Source organism: Pseudorasbora parva, chromosome 4 (genome assembly GCF_024679245.1).
Source record: "Pseudorasbora parva isolate DD20220531a chromosome 4, ASM2467924v1, whole genome shotgun sequence".
Taxonomy (NCBI): Eukaryota; Metazoa; Chordata; class Actinopteri; order Cypriniformes; family Gobionidae; genus Pseudorasbora; species Pseudorasbora parva.
This window is the reverse complement of record NC_090175.1, coordinates 9119893-9133747: the sequence shown is the minus strand read 5'-3', so window position 1 is coordinate 9133747 and position 13855 is coordinate 9119893. Positions and strand designations below refer to the sequence as shown.

Below are 13855 nucleotides of genomic sequence, written 5' to 3'. Positions count from 1 at the left end.
GCCAAGAACTACGGTGTGACGGAGTGTAATATTAAAGGACCAGACGCTAACAGTCAAAGTAAAGCTTACCGTCTAAAGCCGCCTTTCCACTGCACACGACAAACGACCGCCGTCGGACCGGAAGTCATTCATTTCCAATGGAGAGTCGTACGGGGATTGCGTGGGGTGCCGACCATATGCGAATGCGGAATTTACGGATCCGTTTTGAGCTTCGGATGCGTTCAAATATTTGAACTTGAGCGACTACACCGTATGCGACACGCCGACCGGATGTGATGTATTCCAAAGTTGTCCAATCAAATCAGTGTGTGCGCAAGTTGAGAATTATTATTCTTTTTGTTTATCAGGTTTTATTTTGTTTTACAACCTTTTTAAAAATGCATAATAGATGAATATTAAATTATATATTTTTCTAAATAAATCTGCCGAATGGGTCGGGGTCAGCCGGTAATTGAAACACACACACACACACCATCATTATATTCAGTGTGTGAATAAGAGTAAACGGTGTTATTTAGTGCTGATATTAGATAGGTCAGCGGCTGCTGTCTGGCTCTTGTGTAACGATCGCTGCGCCGCTCGTGTGTGTGTGTGTGTGTGTGTGTGTGTGTGTGTGTGTGTCTGTGAGAGTGAATCACAGTTCACCTTAGTAATTTAACTTATGTGATCTAGTTTACTAGTTTGAGGCGGCTGGTCCGGTCCTATGGCTGTTGGAAGAATGAACAGATCAGAGAATAAATAAATAAAAACACTTAAAAGACGCAGTGTGTCGTCATGTTTTTGTCTACCGTATATGAGAAGGTTTCGATATGCTTCTAGAGAAGTATACAAATGAGACCGCAAGATATCTCCCATGTTGCCGTGTACGATCATAATAACATTTCCGTGCGACTGCCACTAGGGGGCAAACTCCGACAGTCGTGTCCGAATGTCGTGTGCAGTGGAAAGGCGGCTTAAGAGCCGCGTGACTGTCATGTTTGCGTGCCTCGCTGACGGGCCGAACTTCCAACATGCGTACATCGAAGTGAACTGTCACTATAGCAAATTTGAAGTTTCTATCTCTAAACAACTGTCCAAAGTTGCACTTACATTTATGCTAATAACTTCTGAACCGTAAGGGCTAGAGAATCCCCCCCACCCCACCCCTCTGATTCCTTGGCTATACGAATGCACCACATGACGTTTTCCATCATGATAATATTTTCTGCTAACTTGAACTTTATAAAAAAACGTTTCACAAAATCGTCTTCAGACCATGCCGACAAAAAGTTGATTCCTCAAACGATTCTTGAATTACGCACAAACTAATTTGACGAAGAACGGGCCAAAATGGACGCGAGGCTATATCTCTGCACCGCGTTAGCGTATTCTGATCAAACTTGGTGTGTGTTATGACAACCATGATCTGAGGCTACCTGCACCATCTCGTGACAGTGCCACCTAGTGGTCATGAAAAACGGCTATTTTTGCTTATAACTTTTGAACACTTTGGCCAAAAATCACAAAACTGTCTTTAGATTCGGTGCAGCATGTCGAGTAAAATGATACTTAAGTTTCCCATATCTGCCATTTTAAATTATGTTTTAAAATCCTTTGTATTAGCGTATCATTACAAAACTCGGTATGTGTCTTCGGCACCATGTCCTGACAGTACTCAAAAAGTTTCGTGGCAGCACCACCGTGGGTTCGTTTTTGGACATGAAAAACGCAAATACGTTTTGATTACGTTAGCCTACAGTAATGAAACCGATTCCTTGGGTCATCCCAAGAACAAAGTCCATGAACACCAATTTTGCCATAGTCAGCCGAACTGCCTGTCTGCCATTTTGATTTTCTTAAAAAAAAAGAACTGATTTTTTTTCCAATCTCCAAAATCAAATCATATCATCTTCAGACTGTGCAGACAAAAAGTTATGGATTTCGAGTTGATAGATATCAATCATATCATATGGTGCAGCAACGAAGCGATCCCCACCCCTAAACAAAAATAGAAGGATGTTTTTGACCTCTGCTCCATAGTTTGTCAGAACATTTTATGCAAGTCATTCACTCGAGAAAAGCATTTTAAACCATTTTCCCCAGTGCCAAAAACTACTCTCAAGTTTTTGGTTAGATACTTGGACTTTGAGTAAAATGTTCACTCCGTATCCACACTTTCACTTCAGTGTAATTTTCTAGTACATTTTAAACCCTGTGTCTATGGTGGTTGATATGCAAAAACCAAATCAGAGTGGTGTTTAATGCATAAATATGCTGTTTTTGTCAGGTGCAAATTGTCGTAATTTAAGGTGTAATTTATGTGTGCAGAGCGAGTGCAGTAATGATGATGATTTCAGTGGAAACCACTAATAAAGACGGTTTCTGTTAGCTGGGAAACGGTGTGTCGCACATAACTCTTAGCATTCGTTCTCGTTATGCAGCCTGTTTTTTTTTTTTTTTCTTGGATAGTTGAGCTCAACTCTTCCCACCTGCTGTGATAAGTGGAGTCGGTGTAATAAGGCTGTTCGGTGTGACTCACACACCCGCGCCTTCCTCCGAGACCCTAGAAATCACTGCGGGAAAGCGCAGCCCACTGCTTCTGCCTCCAATTAGCACAACATGCCACAAAATGGCCGGCAGGTCAGGGGAGGATAAATGCAAAACTCGGGTTTCACTCGGGACAAGGACTATTTTGGGCTGGATTAATAGCTTTCTTGTTGCCATGGTTACTATGAGACTTTACAAGCCTTTAAGGCCAATTCACACCGCACAGAAAAACGCCTTTGTCGGATTAGTGTGTGTTACTCCTGTCGGCGTCTGTGGCCGTTGGTCGGCGTTTGTTTTCACACAACTGATCGTGTGCGATCAGCATTTGTCTGTGGGGGCAGTGTGAACATGACAGTTATTACATTGGCTTGAGAAAACTCAAGAGCTACTTATTTCTATCTGTCTGTCTGTCTGTCTGTCCATCTCTGTCTGTCCATCTCTGTCTGTCCATCCATCCATCCATCCATCCATCCATCCATCCATCCATCCATCCATCCATCCATGTCTGTCTGTCCATCCATCCATCCATCCATCCATCCATCCATCCATCCATCCATGTCTGTCTGTCCATCCATCCATCCATCCATCCATCCATCCATCCATCCATCCATGTCTGTCTGTCCGTCCATCCATCCATCCATCCATCCATCCATCCATCCATCCATCCATCCATCCATCCATGTCTGTCTGTCTGTCTTTCCATCTCTGTCTGTCTGTCCGTCCGTCCATCCATCCATGCATCCATGTCTGTCTGTCTGTCTGTCCATCTCCATCCATCCATCCATGTCTGTCTGTCTGTCCATCTCTGTCTGTCCGTCCGTCTGTCCATCCATCCATCCATGCATCCATGTCTGTCTGTCTGTCCATCCATCCATCCATGCATCCATGTCTGTCTGTCTGTCCGTCCATCCATCCATCCATCCATGTCTGTCTGTCTGTCTGTCCATCCATCCATCCATCCATCCATGTCTGTCTGTCTTTCCATCTCTGTCTGTCCATCTCTGTCCGTCCGTCCTTCCTTCCATCCATCCATGTCTGTCTGTCTGTCTGTCTGTCTGTCTGTCTATCTATCTATCTATCTATCTATCTATCTATGTCTGTCCGTCCGTCCGTCCGTCCATGCATCCATGTCTGTCTGTCTGTCTGTCTGTCCATCTCTCTCTGTCTGTCCGTCCATCCATCCATCCATCCATGTCTGTCTGTCTGTCTGTCTGTCTGTCTGTCTGTCTGTCTGTCTTTCTGTCTTACTATCTATCTATCTATCTATCTATCTATCTATCTATCTATCTATCTATCTATCTATCTATCTATCTATCTATCTATCTATCTATCTATCTATCTATCTATGTCTGTCCGTCCGTCCGTCCATGCATCCATGTCTGTCTGTCTGTCTGTCTGTCCATCTCTCTCTGTCTGTCTGTCCGTCCGTCCATCCATCCATCCATCCATCCATCCATCCATCCATCCATCCATCCATCCATCCATCCATCCATGTCTGTCTGTCTGTCTGTCTATGTCTGTCTGTCTGTCTGTCTGTCTGTCTATGTCTGTCTGTCTGTCTGTCTATCTATGTCTGTCTGTCTGTCTATCTATGTCTGTCTGTCTGTCTGTCTATCTATGTCTGTCTGTCTGTCTATGTCTGTCTGTCTGTCTGTCTGTCTGTCTGTCTGTCTACATGCTAGCAATGTGTTAAATCTTGTTAGCAACGTTAAATTGTTAATAATGTGCTAAATCATTCTAGCAATGTGCAAAAATATGGGGTGCATCTCAATCAGCTCCCTAGTCCACTAGTCAGGGCACTTATCAGGGAGTCAGCCCATTGACTTATGTCCTGATCAGTGCCCTGACTAGTGGACTAGGGAGCTGATTGAGACGCAGGGTAGGTAATTCATGCTAGCAACATGTTATTAAAGTAATTAATGCGAACAATGTTAAAACATGTTAGCAATGTGTTAAAACATTTTAATTGATGTTTGCAATGTGCTAAAACATGTCAACAACATGCTAAATCATGCTATCATTGAACTAGTTCATACTAATTCTATCTGTCTATCCATCTATCTATTTTCTGATAGACTGTATTGCCTTCAAAACTTAAAGCTTTAAAACTACTTTAAACTGAAAACCTTCAAACTTTTAGGTCAGGCTTTCAAGTTTGTCTGTAGTTGTCAAAAAAATTAGAAATCCAACAACCGACTTGTTTGTTGCCGTTTGTCTGTGCGATGTGAATTGGTGTTTAGTAGACAGAAGTACTTTTAGTTTGGGAAATTTTTATAGAAATGTGTTTACCGTGGCGGCACAAAGTATAGTCCAATATACGCCGCTCACTTGTCGCAATCCAATCGACACGTTTTTTCTTGTTCAACATATTTCACTCAAAAATGTCACAATCTGGAAGGTGTTTCATGGCGACTTAAATCACTCTTAGATACGCACAAGTTAAAACGACTGTCTTAAGAGTATAATGTAATAGTTTATTCTTTTTATATACGCTGCTCGTTTGTTTTTGAAAGATGGCATCGCTGGTCCACCAGTGCAGGACGAACCCATCGGACGCGTACGCTTCAAAATGGCTGGCAAGACTGAGACACATCAAGAGGCTCAGGACCCGGGTGAGAGTGCTCACTATCATACATAAGTGTATTGCATATACAGTATGGATTGAATAATGCATTGTGGGATTGCTTTATTTTAGTAATATTTCTTATTTTAGTAATATTCCTAGATATCCTATTTATCTTAGTTATCCTATTTAGATAAGTTTATATATTTATTGTGTTTATGTGTTTGTAATGCATGGAGCATGTCATTTTTGTATTTTAGGTGCTTTTCTTGCTTAGTATTTTTGTCTTATTTCTAGTCAAAATATCAAAAAAATCTTACATTAAGAAACATTTACTAGACAAGTAAAAAATACTGTCTTGTTTTGGGGGAACAAATACTCAAAATTAAAAGTTTTTGCTTAAAATAAGATAAATAATCTGCCAATGGGGTAAGTAAAATAATCTTGTTTTCTGTTTGAATTGATTATTTTTCTTACCCCATTGGTAGATCATTTTGCCTGTTTTAAAGGTGCACTATGTAGTATTTTTGCAGTAAAATATCCAAAACCCACTAGGCCAGTGTTATATATTTTGTTCAGTTGAGTTCCTACAATATCCCAAATGTTTCCAACTATTTGTAAATTGTGAGTAAATTGCTATTTTAACTCAGGACCGGGACGTTTCAACACAGCGTTTGAGGGAGTCGCCTGTCGATCGCGTCATATCTGCGCTACCCTCGGTTTTATTCTGCAGGAGCGCTTTACTCTTAGCAGTGTGAACATGTCACAGCAGCGCCGAGCGAACGCACAGAGTAAGATCATAACATAATTTTAAACACACTTAAATGTATCTGATATAATAAACAGAGCTGCTTAACCTCAAAATCGTAACCGGAAAAAGCGGAAGTGCGGTCGCCCGGCGACTGTGCCCCGTCCCGTCATAATAAAAGTCCCGGTGTTCCCGAGCCGTGTGTTTGTGTAACAATCGCTCCAGCGGCCGTGCTCAGCTCCTCAACACTCGCTCCTGCTCTGCTTCACTACAGTAACGTTAATAACCGCATCCATCAACATGATTTCTGCCCGAGTCCTATTGTCCACCGGCTGTGAGGTGAAGACCACATGTCCCAAGATGCTGCGCTCACACCTGGGGTCATCAAACTTCACCTTTGTTTAGAATAGGCGCCCTCTAGTGGACGGAAAGTTGCATAGTGCACCTTTAAGCAAAAACTCTCTTAATTTTGAGTTATTTTTTCCCAAAACAAGACAATTACTTTAGCTTGTCTAGTAAATAATTGTTGTTTTAAGAATTTTTAGATGTTTGGACTGGAAACAGGACAAAAATACTAAGTAAGAAAAGCATTTTTTGCAGTGTGTAGTTTTTTGTGGTCTTTATATGTTCTTCTGAGACTAAAGATGAATTTCCACATGTGGATTTCTATAAAGATTTCTATTCCATTCCATTCTCTTGGCTTTTCTCCATCTATAGGCTCAGGAGGAGATCCAGTCGCGCCCCACTCATGGGATCTCTCTGACTCAGAGCCACGGCCCCATGCAGAATAAAGCGGCCCACCAGCCCTCCTCCGCCTCCGCTTCGAACCCGGACGCCGGCCAGAGGAAGAGGCTAGTGTCGACCGTCGATGATTTCACGGACTTTGTTTAGCGAGAGACCCATGATGTGTTTTTAACCGAGACCGAGAGATGCTGCTTTCCCATCAGTCCAGACGAATGAATCTTTTCCTGAAGGTGGAGGTTTGGTGTTGATAAGATTTCATCACCTTTACAGCGACCCATTGAGCCACCAGATCCGTTCAGCTGGTACGCAGCCTCACTCAATGCTGTGACTGACTGTATGAATGAATAAATGAATTTCACAAACCGCTGCTCTGTCTGCTGAAGGATGGATGTAAAGACGTGCACTGGCATTATTGCAAGCCATTTTTAGCAGTCCCGCAAAATTGCACACGGTTAACATGCTATCCTGGAGTTCTTCCCATCTTCATACACACATTTGTTTCTCTAGAGCAAACTCGTGCTCACACACTCAATCTCTCTGGTTTTTCTCTGAATATATGACATGTCTTTAATTAATAACCGTCCACACAGCAGTGCCAACATAACCTGCATAAACCACACAGTACGGCTTAATAGAAAACACGGACACACTTTACAATGACGTTCTATAGTTATAACATTAGATATTGTGAACAATTCTTAAAGCATTTAATGTTAAACTGCGCACATACTGTTCCCTTTTAGTTCATGTGATTTTCATAATGCAACTTTAAATGTTACAAATGCTTTACTCTTTTGAAATAAACACACATTAAGTGCTGTAAAAGCATTATTCATGTTAACTATAGAACATTATTGTAAAGTGTAACTGAAGACACGTATGAATCCAGTGTGCTTAAAGATTACTGTGACTTTACATATTTTAATTGCGGTTTACTTGTTTTCTGTCATTTGTGTGATGAATATTTCTACTCTGGAGTTTCTAATAGAACAACAGATTTGCAAAAAAACAAACACTAAAACGGTGAACCACATCATCAGATGTGTGTGCATGTTTGAGCTTCGCTACCAAATAAAATGTGCAAAAATACTTCTGCTCTTCAGTGTGTTTTTCTTTATTCTGTATAGATACAGTGTAGGATAGAAGTTAACTTTTTTAATAGAAATAGACAAGTTAATCATTTTTTATTTAATACCACCGTTCTACACTGCAAAAAAAATGCTTTTCTTAGTATTTTTGTCTTGTTTCTAGTTAAAATATCAAAAAATGCTTACATTAAGAAACATATACTAGACAAGTACAAATTGTCTTCTTTAAGGGGGAAAATTACTCAAAATGAAGAGTTTTGTCTTAAAATAAGCAAAATAATCTTGCTTTCTGTTTGAATTAAGATTATTTTTCTTACCCCATTGGCAGATTATATTCCTTATTTTAAGCAAAAACTCTCTTAATTTTGATTTATTTTTTGCCCAAAACAAGACAATTACTTTTGCTTGTCTAGTAAATAATTCTTGTTTTAAGAATTTTTAAATGTTTTGACTAGAAACAAGACAAAAATACTAAGTAAGAAAAGCATTTTTTTCAGTGTTAAACACAAGGTTGCTTTTCAATGGAGCAAATACGTCAAGTAAACAAAGAAAAACTAACGTTACACTATATATTCAAATGCTAATTGTTTCTCGTGGGGTCCTAAAGGATTTTCATAATTTACTGGGGCATTTCCGTCTGAATCTATCAGAATGTGTTTTTCTCAAACCACCCACGTTAAATCCCGGCCGAATTACCTTCTGTTTGTTGTTGTTGTTGACAATCACAAGGTCGTGTGGTAATTTAATTGCGGTCCGAATTCACATCTCTGAATTTTGAAGTGATACACGTCTGGAAAACTCACTGTTTAAATCCTTTTTGACCTCTGCGGAGCACCGTACAGTTGCAAATCTAGCCAACACCTTTACTGAAATACTGTAAATTATTTCACAAGAACAATTTTTGTGTATGTAATGTAATAACATTTCCGCATTTCCACATATTTAAAAAAAATTACATTCATAATTTTAAGATTGAAAGATAGACATGTTTGTTTGTTTTTACAGGAGATTCGATAACGTAATGAAATAATTAGGATTTTTTTTGTGCTATACATTATGAATGATTCTTATTATCCCAAGCATATGGCATTTTATTTATTGCAGACAAACATGTGACTGACCAGGTGAGCAGCATGTTCCGATGTGCAGTGAATAAATCGTGGTGGCATGAACACATTTTTTTGAAATTTTTTTTGGTTGTTGTTCAGAATTGAGATAATACATGATAAATCTTACCAAAAACCTGTTTTAGTCTCACCCTGATTCACTAAGTAAATATTTTGGACCTGGCTGGATGGTTTTTGTGGGAAATTGTGTACATGCGTCACTCGCCCGTGCGCGTCACTTCCGGGAATGTCGTTTAAAAACACTGCGAACACATCTATGGGTCTTCTGGTAAATAGCTGAGAGTGAGAACGCGACAGGCCAAAAAGCTAACAGATTTAATTGTAAATCATCATCTATGAAGGGTCATTTCATTACGACTTTTTGTAGCGCTATGCTGGAATTTATTTTCAAGTATGGTGTCTATTTATGAGTAAAAGCTTCAGTTATTCAGCTACATTCCATCTAAACTGGTTATTTCTTTTAAGCCTATATTATGGTTTTATGAGTAGTAGGATAACCGTATTCACAACCAAAATGTCCTTCCACAAATTCATTCAGTTTGTTAATGTACCTTTAACTATTACTCTAAACGAATCCTTCTCCTTGGGGGCAACAGTCCTGTAAAGTTTAGCTCCAACCCCAATTAAACACCTGAACCAGCAAATCAAGGTCTTACTAGAAACGTCCAGACTGGTGCTGAGGCACGTTGGAGCCAAAGAAAATTTGGCCATTTCTAATTATTGGAAGGGACTTGTCCCCCTCAACGTCTATGGTGGTTACGGCCCTGGTTAGAGCTAAACGCTGCAGGACAGTGGCCCTTCAGGAGCGAGTTTGGACACCCCTGTTCTAAACAAAAGAAAAAAAAATCTAACTCTTCCTCCTCTACTTTTTCTCTTTTCCCGCCCTTTTCAGGTTTCTGCTACTTTGAGTAATATCCAAATCTTTGTATTTAGGGCACTTTTTGCGTTTCTTTGCCTCTTCATGACAGATCGCTTCCTGTACTCCTCAGTTGTAAGTCACTTTGGATAAAATCGTCTGCTAAATGCGTAAATGTAAACAAAAGCATTAAATATAGCATTGTGTGGAGATGAGTTAAGTTGTTATTTGAAAGCTAGTGATTTCCCAGAGATCTCAAAGTGCAATGTAATGTTTCTGTTGTAGCATCAGTGAACCTTAAAAGTTAAATCAATATCATGAATTGAAGCCCCACAGGAACCAGAGACTCTCAGCTGTCAGACTCTTTATTTGACTTTGTCAAGTGCAAAAGCATGTAAAGCGAAGTGCTACAAAGTTACAAGTACAACAGCACAATACAACACAAAATGGCAAACCTGCAATCGACACTTTACCTTCAGAATTTAACACAAAAAAATAGGACTTTTACATTATTGCATGCAAGTTGCTTTTGGCACATGTGGCTGGCTTAAAAATGCCTGACTTTTTTTTTCTGACACCTAAAAGTATGAAATTTCAGCGGCAGTACTGTCCTGCAAAGAACTACTAAAAAGCCATTATATTTTAAAATGACTGTTTGTGCTGTGTGTAGTTCTGTTAATTATTTTTTTAAAGCAATAATTTCATACTTTTTGGTGTTTTTTTTCTTTTCTTTTGGTCAACGCCTAGGAGAAATGAAATATGCAGCAAAGCATGTGTGTGAAATGAGTGTACATACCGTCGTCCATTTTGTGTAATGAAAACAAAACAGAATTTCCTCAGTGCGGTTAAGGCAAATGAGATTTAAAAAATGCAATCAAACAATGCTAATACAATATTTACATCAGGGCACACCAATATGTACAGATAAACATGACCTTTCAAAATTTCATCTGGAATGGCCTGAATAAGGACGGTACTGTAGTGGATGTGACCTTTGACAGAATCAAAACTCCCTGTAGTGGATATGTTTGAACGCTTAAGCATCACTTCATCATCCAATCACTCTCAACTACTCTAATTTCATTATATGAGACCTTAATACATGTATCGATTGAAGCCAATACAAACAAACAAACAAAAAAATCCTGGTTTGAGATTTTACAAAAAGGGTCCCTGAGCGTCATCACGGTAAACAACATTATTTTAGTACTTCACAAGAGACATAAAATCAACACATTATAAAAACAATTACATGAAAATGAATGGTAATTAATATCCTGATGCAGCTTGTGTATAATACTCAAAGAGAATAGTTCTGGAAAGCTGTATGTGAAGAAACATTACATACTAGTTTAAGTATGGCGAAGCACTAAAGCTTGACATTGAAATAAAGTGCTAAGTACAAAAGAAACTTGAGTTAATCTCTTGTTACTTGAGTAGCAAGCTTTGGCAAAATTATACGGAGAGTAATGCTGTTGTAACTATCTCTTATGTTCGTACCAAGCTTATTTTATTATTTCTGCAAAACATTTCAACTAAAATCACACCGATACCATCACAATCATTCAATTTATATCATTCATTGTATAACATCAATACAAAGTGCTTTTTAAATTAGATTCAAAACATCATAGAAGGCAGCAACAAACACTTCCATATCATAAGCTGACTTTTCATCAATTAACAAACTACTTACAATAATAATGCTTCATGGAACATAATTTTTACCTGCTGGAACAATAAATCCTCATACAGAGAATTCTGGGTGTTGTGCTTGAATGAGGGACATACCTTTGTCTTAATGCTCTCTTAACTTTTCCCTTTATCTAACTTTTCATCTCCTACTATTAATGTATACCAAAATTGTTGTCTCACTTTGACATCGTTTCCCTTCTCTCGGTTTTACTCCTATTTTACTTTTCTTTTACTCTATTTTACATTTCTCTCACTCGCCCTCGGGTCCATTTCACTCTGCATGTCAGCTCCATTCCGAGGTTTTTCAATTACGTTGGAAGAAATATATGTGAAATGAGGATTACTAGTTGTTTAGCACCCTGATGGCCTCTTCAGAAGTATATTAGTGTGTGTATATGTGTAGGTGTGGAAATCATACAAGTCCTTGTATTTTCTGATGCGTGTTTGCGTCTATTTTCTTATATTAAGAAGCATGAATTATGCACCTCGAAGTACCTCGAAGCTCTATATTTATGGAATGGCAACAATTATGTACCTGCTAATCTAGATGTGTCTTATGCCTTTTTGTGTGTGAGTTTGTCAGTGTGAGCCCTTTCTGAATAAGTTGTGCCTATTCTGCATCAATGGGCAATACATACACCCATGACCTTAGCATAGCTTCCTTCAACAATAACACAAAAAAAGAACACTATTCATCAAAAATAACTAAAAACATTGCATGACAAGTACCATCAAGCGTAAGCCATCCTGCATCAACAGGCAAGCTGTTGTAGTCCTTCATAGTCTCTTTCAAGAGTTTGTTTTATTGCTGCGACAGCACAAGGTGTGCTCTTGTCGGTTTCAACCCAGTTGACCACCAGGGTCAAGAGGTTGGACTTGAGGTCACTGCGAGAGGGGAAGGAAAAAGGCAACTTGCATCAAATGAAACTTCTTGAGGATTGTAGAAACCATGGTGACCTGCACCTAGTTTCCATCTTGTGGCTTCTAGTAAGATGTTACCAATCGAAAGACTTGTAGGTTGGAACTTAAGGCTATGGTCTTATTTGGATTTCTTTGGGAAAGTAGTATTGCATTTGCTATTCTTGAGGGCCTGGTTACAAAACCTGCTGTCACCAGGCCCTCATTTCCTCATGAAAGACTTTAACCCTTGAGCTTCAACATTCCTTCAGCCCCTTAGCCTTATGACTCTTCCTAAAATCTGCCTTCGCTTGCATACTGATTGTCGAAACCTTGGGATGTCAAGGTTTGTGATGTCCTGAGATCGGTCTGTCTGTGTTGGGGTGCACCTTGTTTTTAAGAGGGGGAGGTTTGTGCTTGCGTTTGCGGGTGGGATTCGTAGTAGTGTGTGCAGGGTGCCGGAATACACTGGAGGGAAGGTTCTCGCTGTTGTTGGGAGGAACCCACTCATGGGAGCGAGGGATTGGTACTGGGGTAGTTATGGCAGAAACAGGAGCAGTCGAGGGAGCAGATGATGGAGTGGGAACGGGGGTAGGGGCAGGTTTGTTGGCACAGCCAACAACCTCAGAGTCCCTTTGGAAGTTTGGGTCCACCTTGGAGGTTACTTTTACTTTATGAGAAGCCTTGTCAGTTTTTTGGACTCTGGGTGGACTACTGTCCTCCTCAGGTGGACTTGCTTTAAGTGGAGCTAAATCCCCCTTGTGAGGGTCTTTCTCAGTCTTGTTAACATCTACCATCACGGTACTAAGAATATCTTGAGTCTTTTGGAGACTATTGGTCCTGTGGGGACTGGAGTCTACCTTATTGAGGCTTGCGGGAAGGCCACTAGTGATTAGTGAGGACTTGTCAGTTTTCCTTGACCTTTTATCTCTCTTGTGAAGATTTTTCTCTGACACAGGTGTGCCTATTTCAGTTCTCGAGGGACTCTTGCTACTCTCAGCAACTGGTGTGTTCCTGTCTGCCCCCTTGTAGCGATGTCTCTTCTGACCTGCAGACTCCAGACTTCTGTGGCGGCGTATCCCTCTGCTCCGTCCTCTACTCTTCCTCAACAGCCTCTCTAGACGGCACTCTGTTCGATACAATTCCTCTGTGGCATGGGTGACCCGGTCCAGCTGAAGAAGCAAAGCATCGAAAGCTGGGAGGATTCTGCGGAACGTTGCCTCCATCTCGGCTCTCTCTTTCCAGCCTTGGCCTCCAACGATCACCCCAAGGCCTAAGGTGAGGCCTAGTCCCAGACCTGGGGCTTCAGCCAAACTGCATGGGCTGCTGGAAGTGGGTCGCCAGGAGGCCTCAGATCCTCCATCAACACTGTCGGGAGTTGGGGGAGCCTCTGGAGTGTCCAGAGGAGGAAGACACAAGGACTTGCAGTCACTTGTTGAAGAGGAACGTGAAGGCGGCAGCTCCATACCTTCAAATCGCACCTTGTGCCGGAACTATCGGGGAGAAAGAATAAAGGGTCACTACAAGTGGGTGGAGGCAATTCAAAAGGTAAAAGTTTGGGGTGAAGGTTCAATCTGGAAGACTGGTGACATACCAGAAAGTCAGTAATAG

At 40.4% G+C, this 13855-nt stretch overlaps 2 protein-coding genes across 3 annotated transcripts in view; one reads left to right on the top strand and one right to left on the bottom strand.

Moving 5' to 3' along the window:
* Window positions 1-7670, top strand: part of tsc2 (TSC complex subunit 2) — a 77286-nt gene extending 69616 nt beyond the window's left edge. For both annotated transcript variants that reach the window (XM_067440789.1, XM_067440788.1), the window contains 2 exons: window positions 5040-5138; window positions 6555-7670. In XM_067440789.1, the coding sequence (XP_067296890.1) occupies window positions 5040-5138; window positions 6555-6728 (273 nt within the window). In that variant the 3' untranslated portion in view covers window positions 6729-7670. The remainder of the gene's footprint in view (window positions 1-5039; window positions 5139-6554) is intronic.
* A 2331-nt stretch (window positions 7671-10001) lies between these two features.
* pkd1a (polycystic kidney disease 1a) overlaps window positions 10002-13855 on the bottom strand; it is a 139218-nt gene continuing 135364 nt past the window's right edge. The window contains exon 48 of the mRNA XM_067440787.1: window positions 10002-13737. Coding sequence (XP_067296888.1) covers window positions 12586-13737 — 1152 coding nt within the window. The 3' untranslated portion in view covers window positions 10002-12585. The remainder of the gene's footprint in view (window positions 13738-13855) is intronic.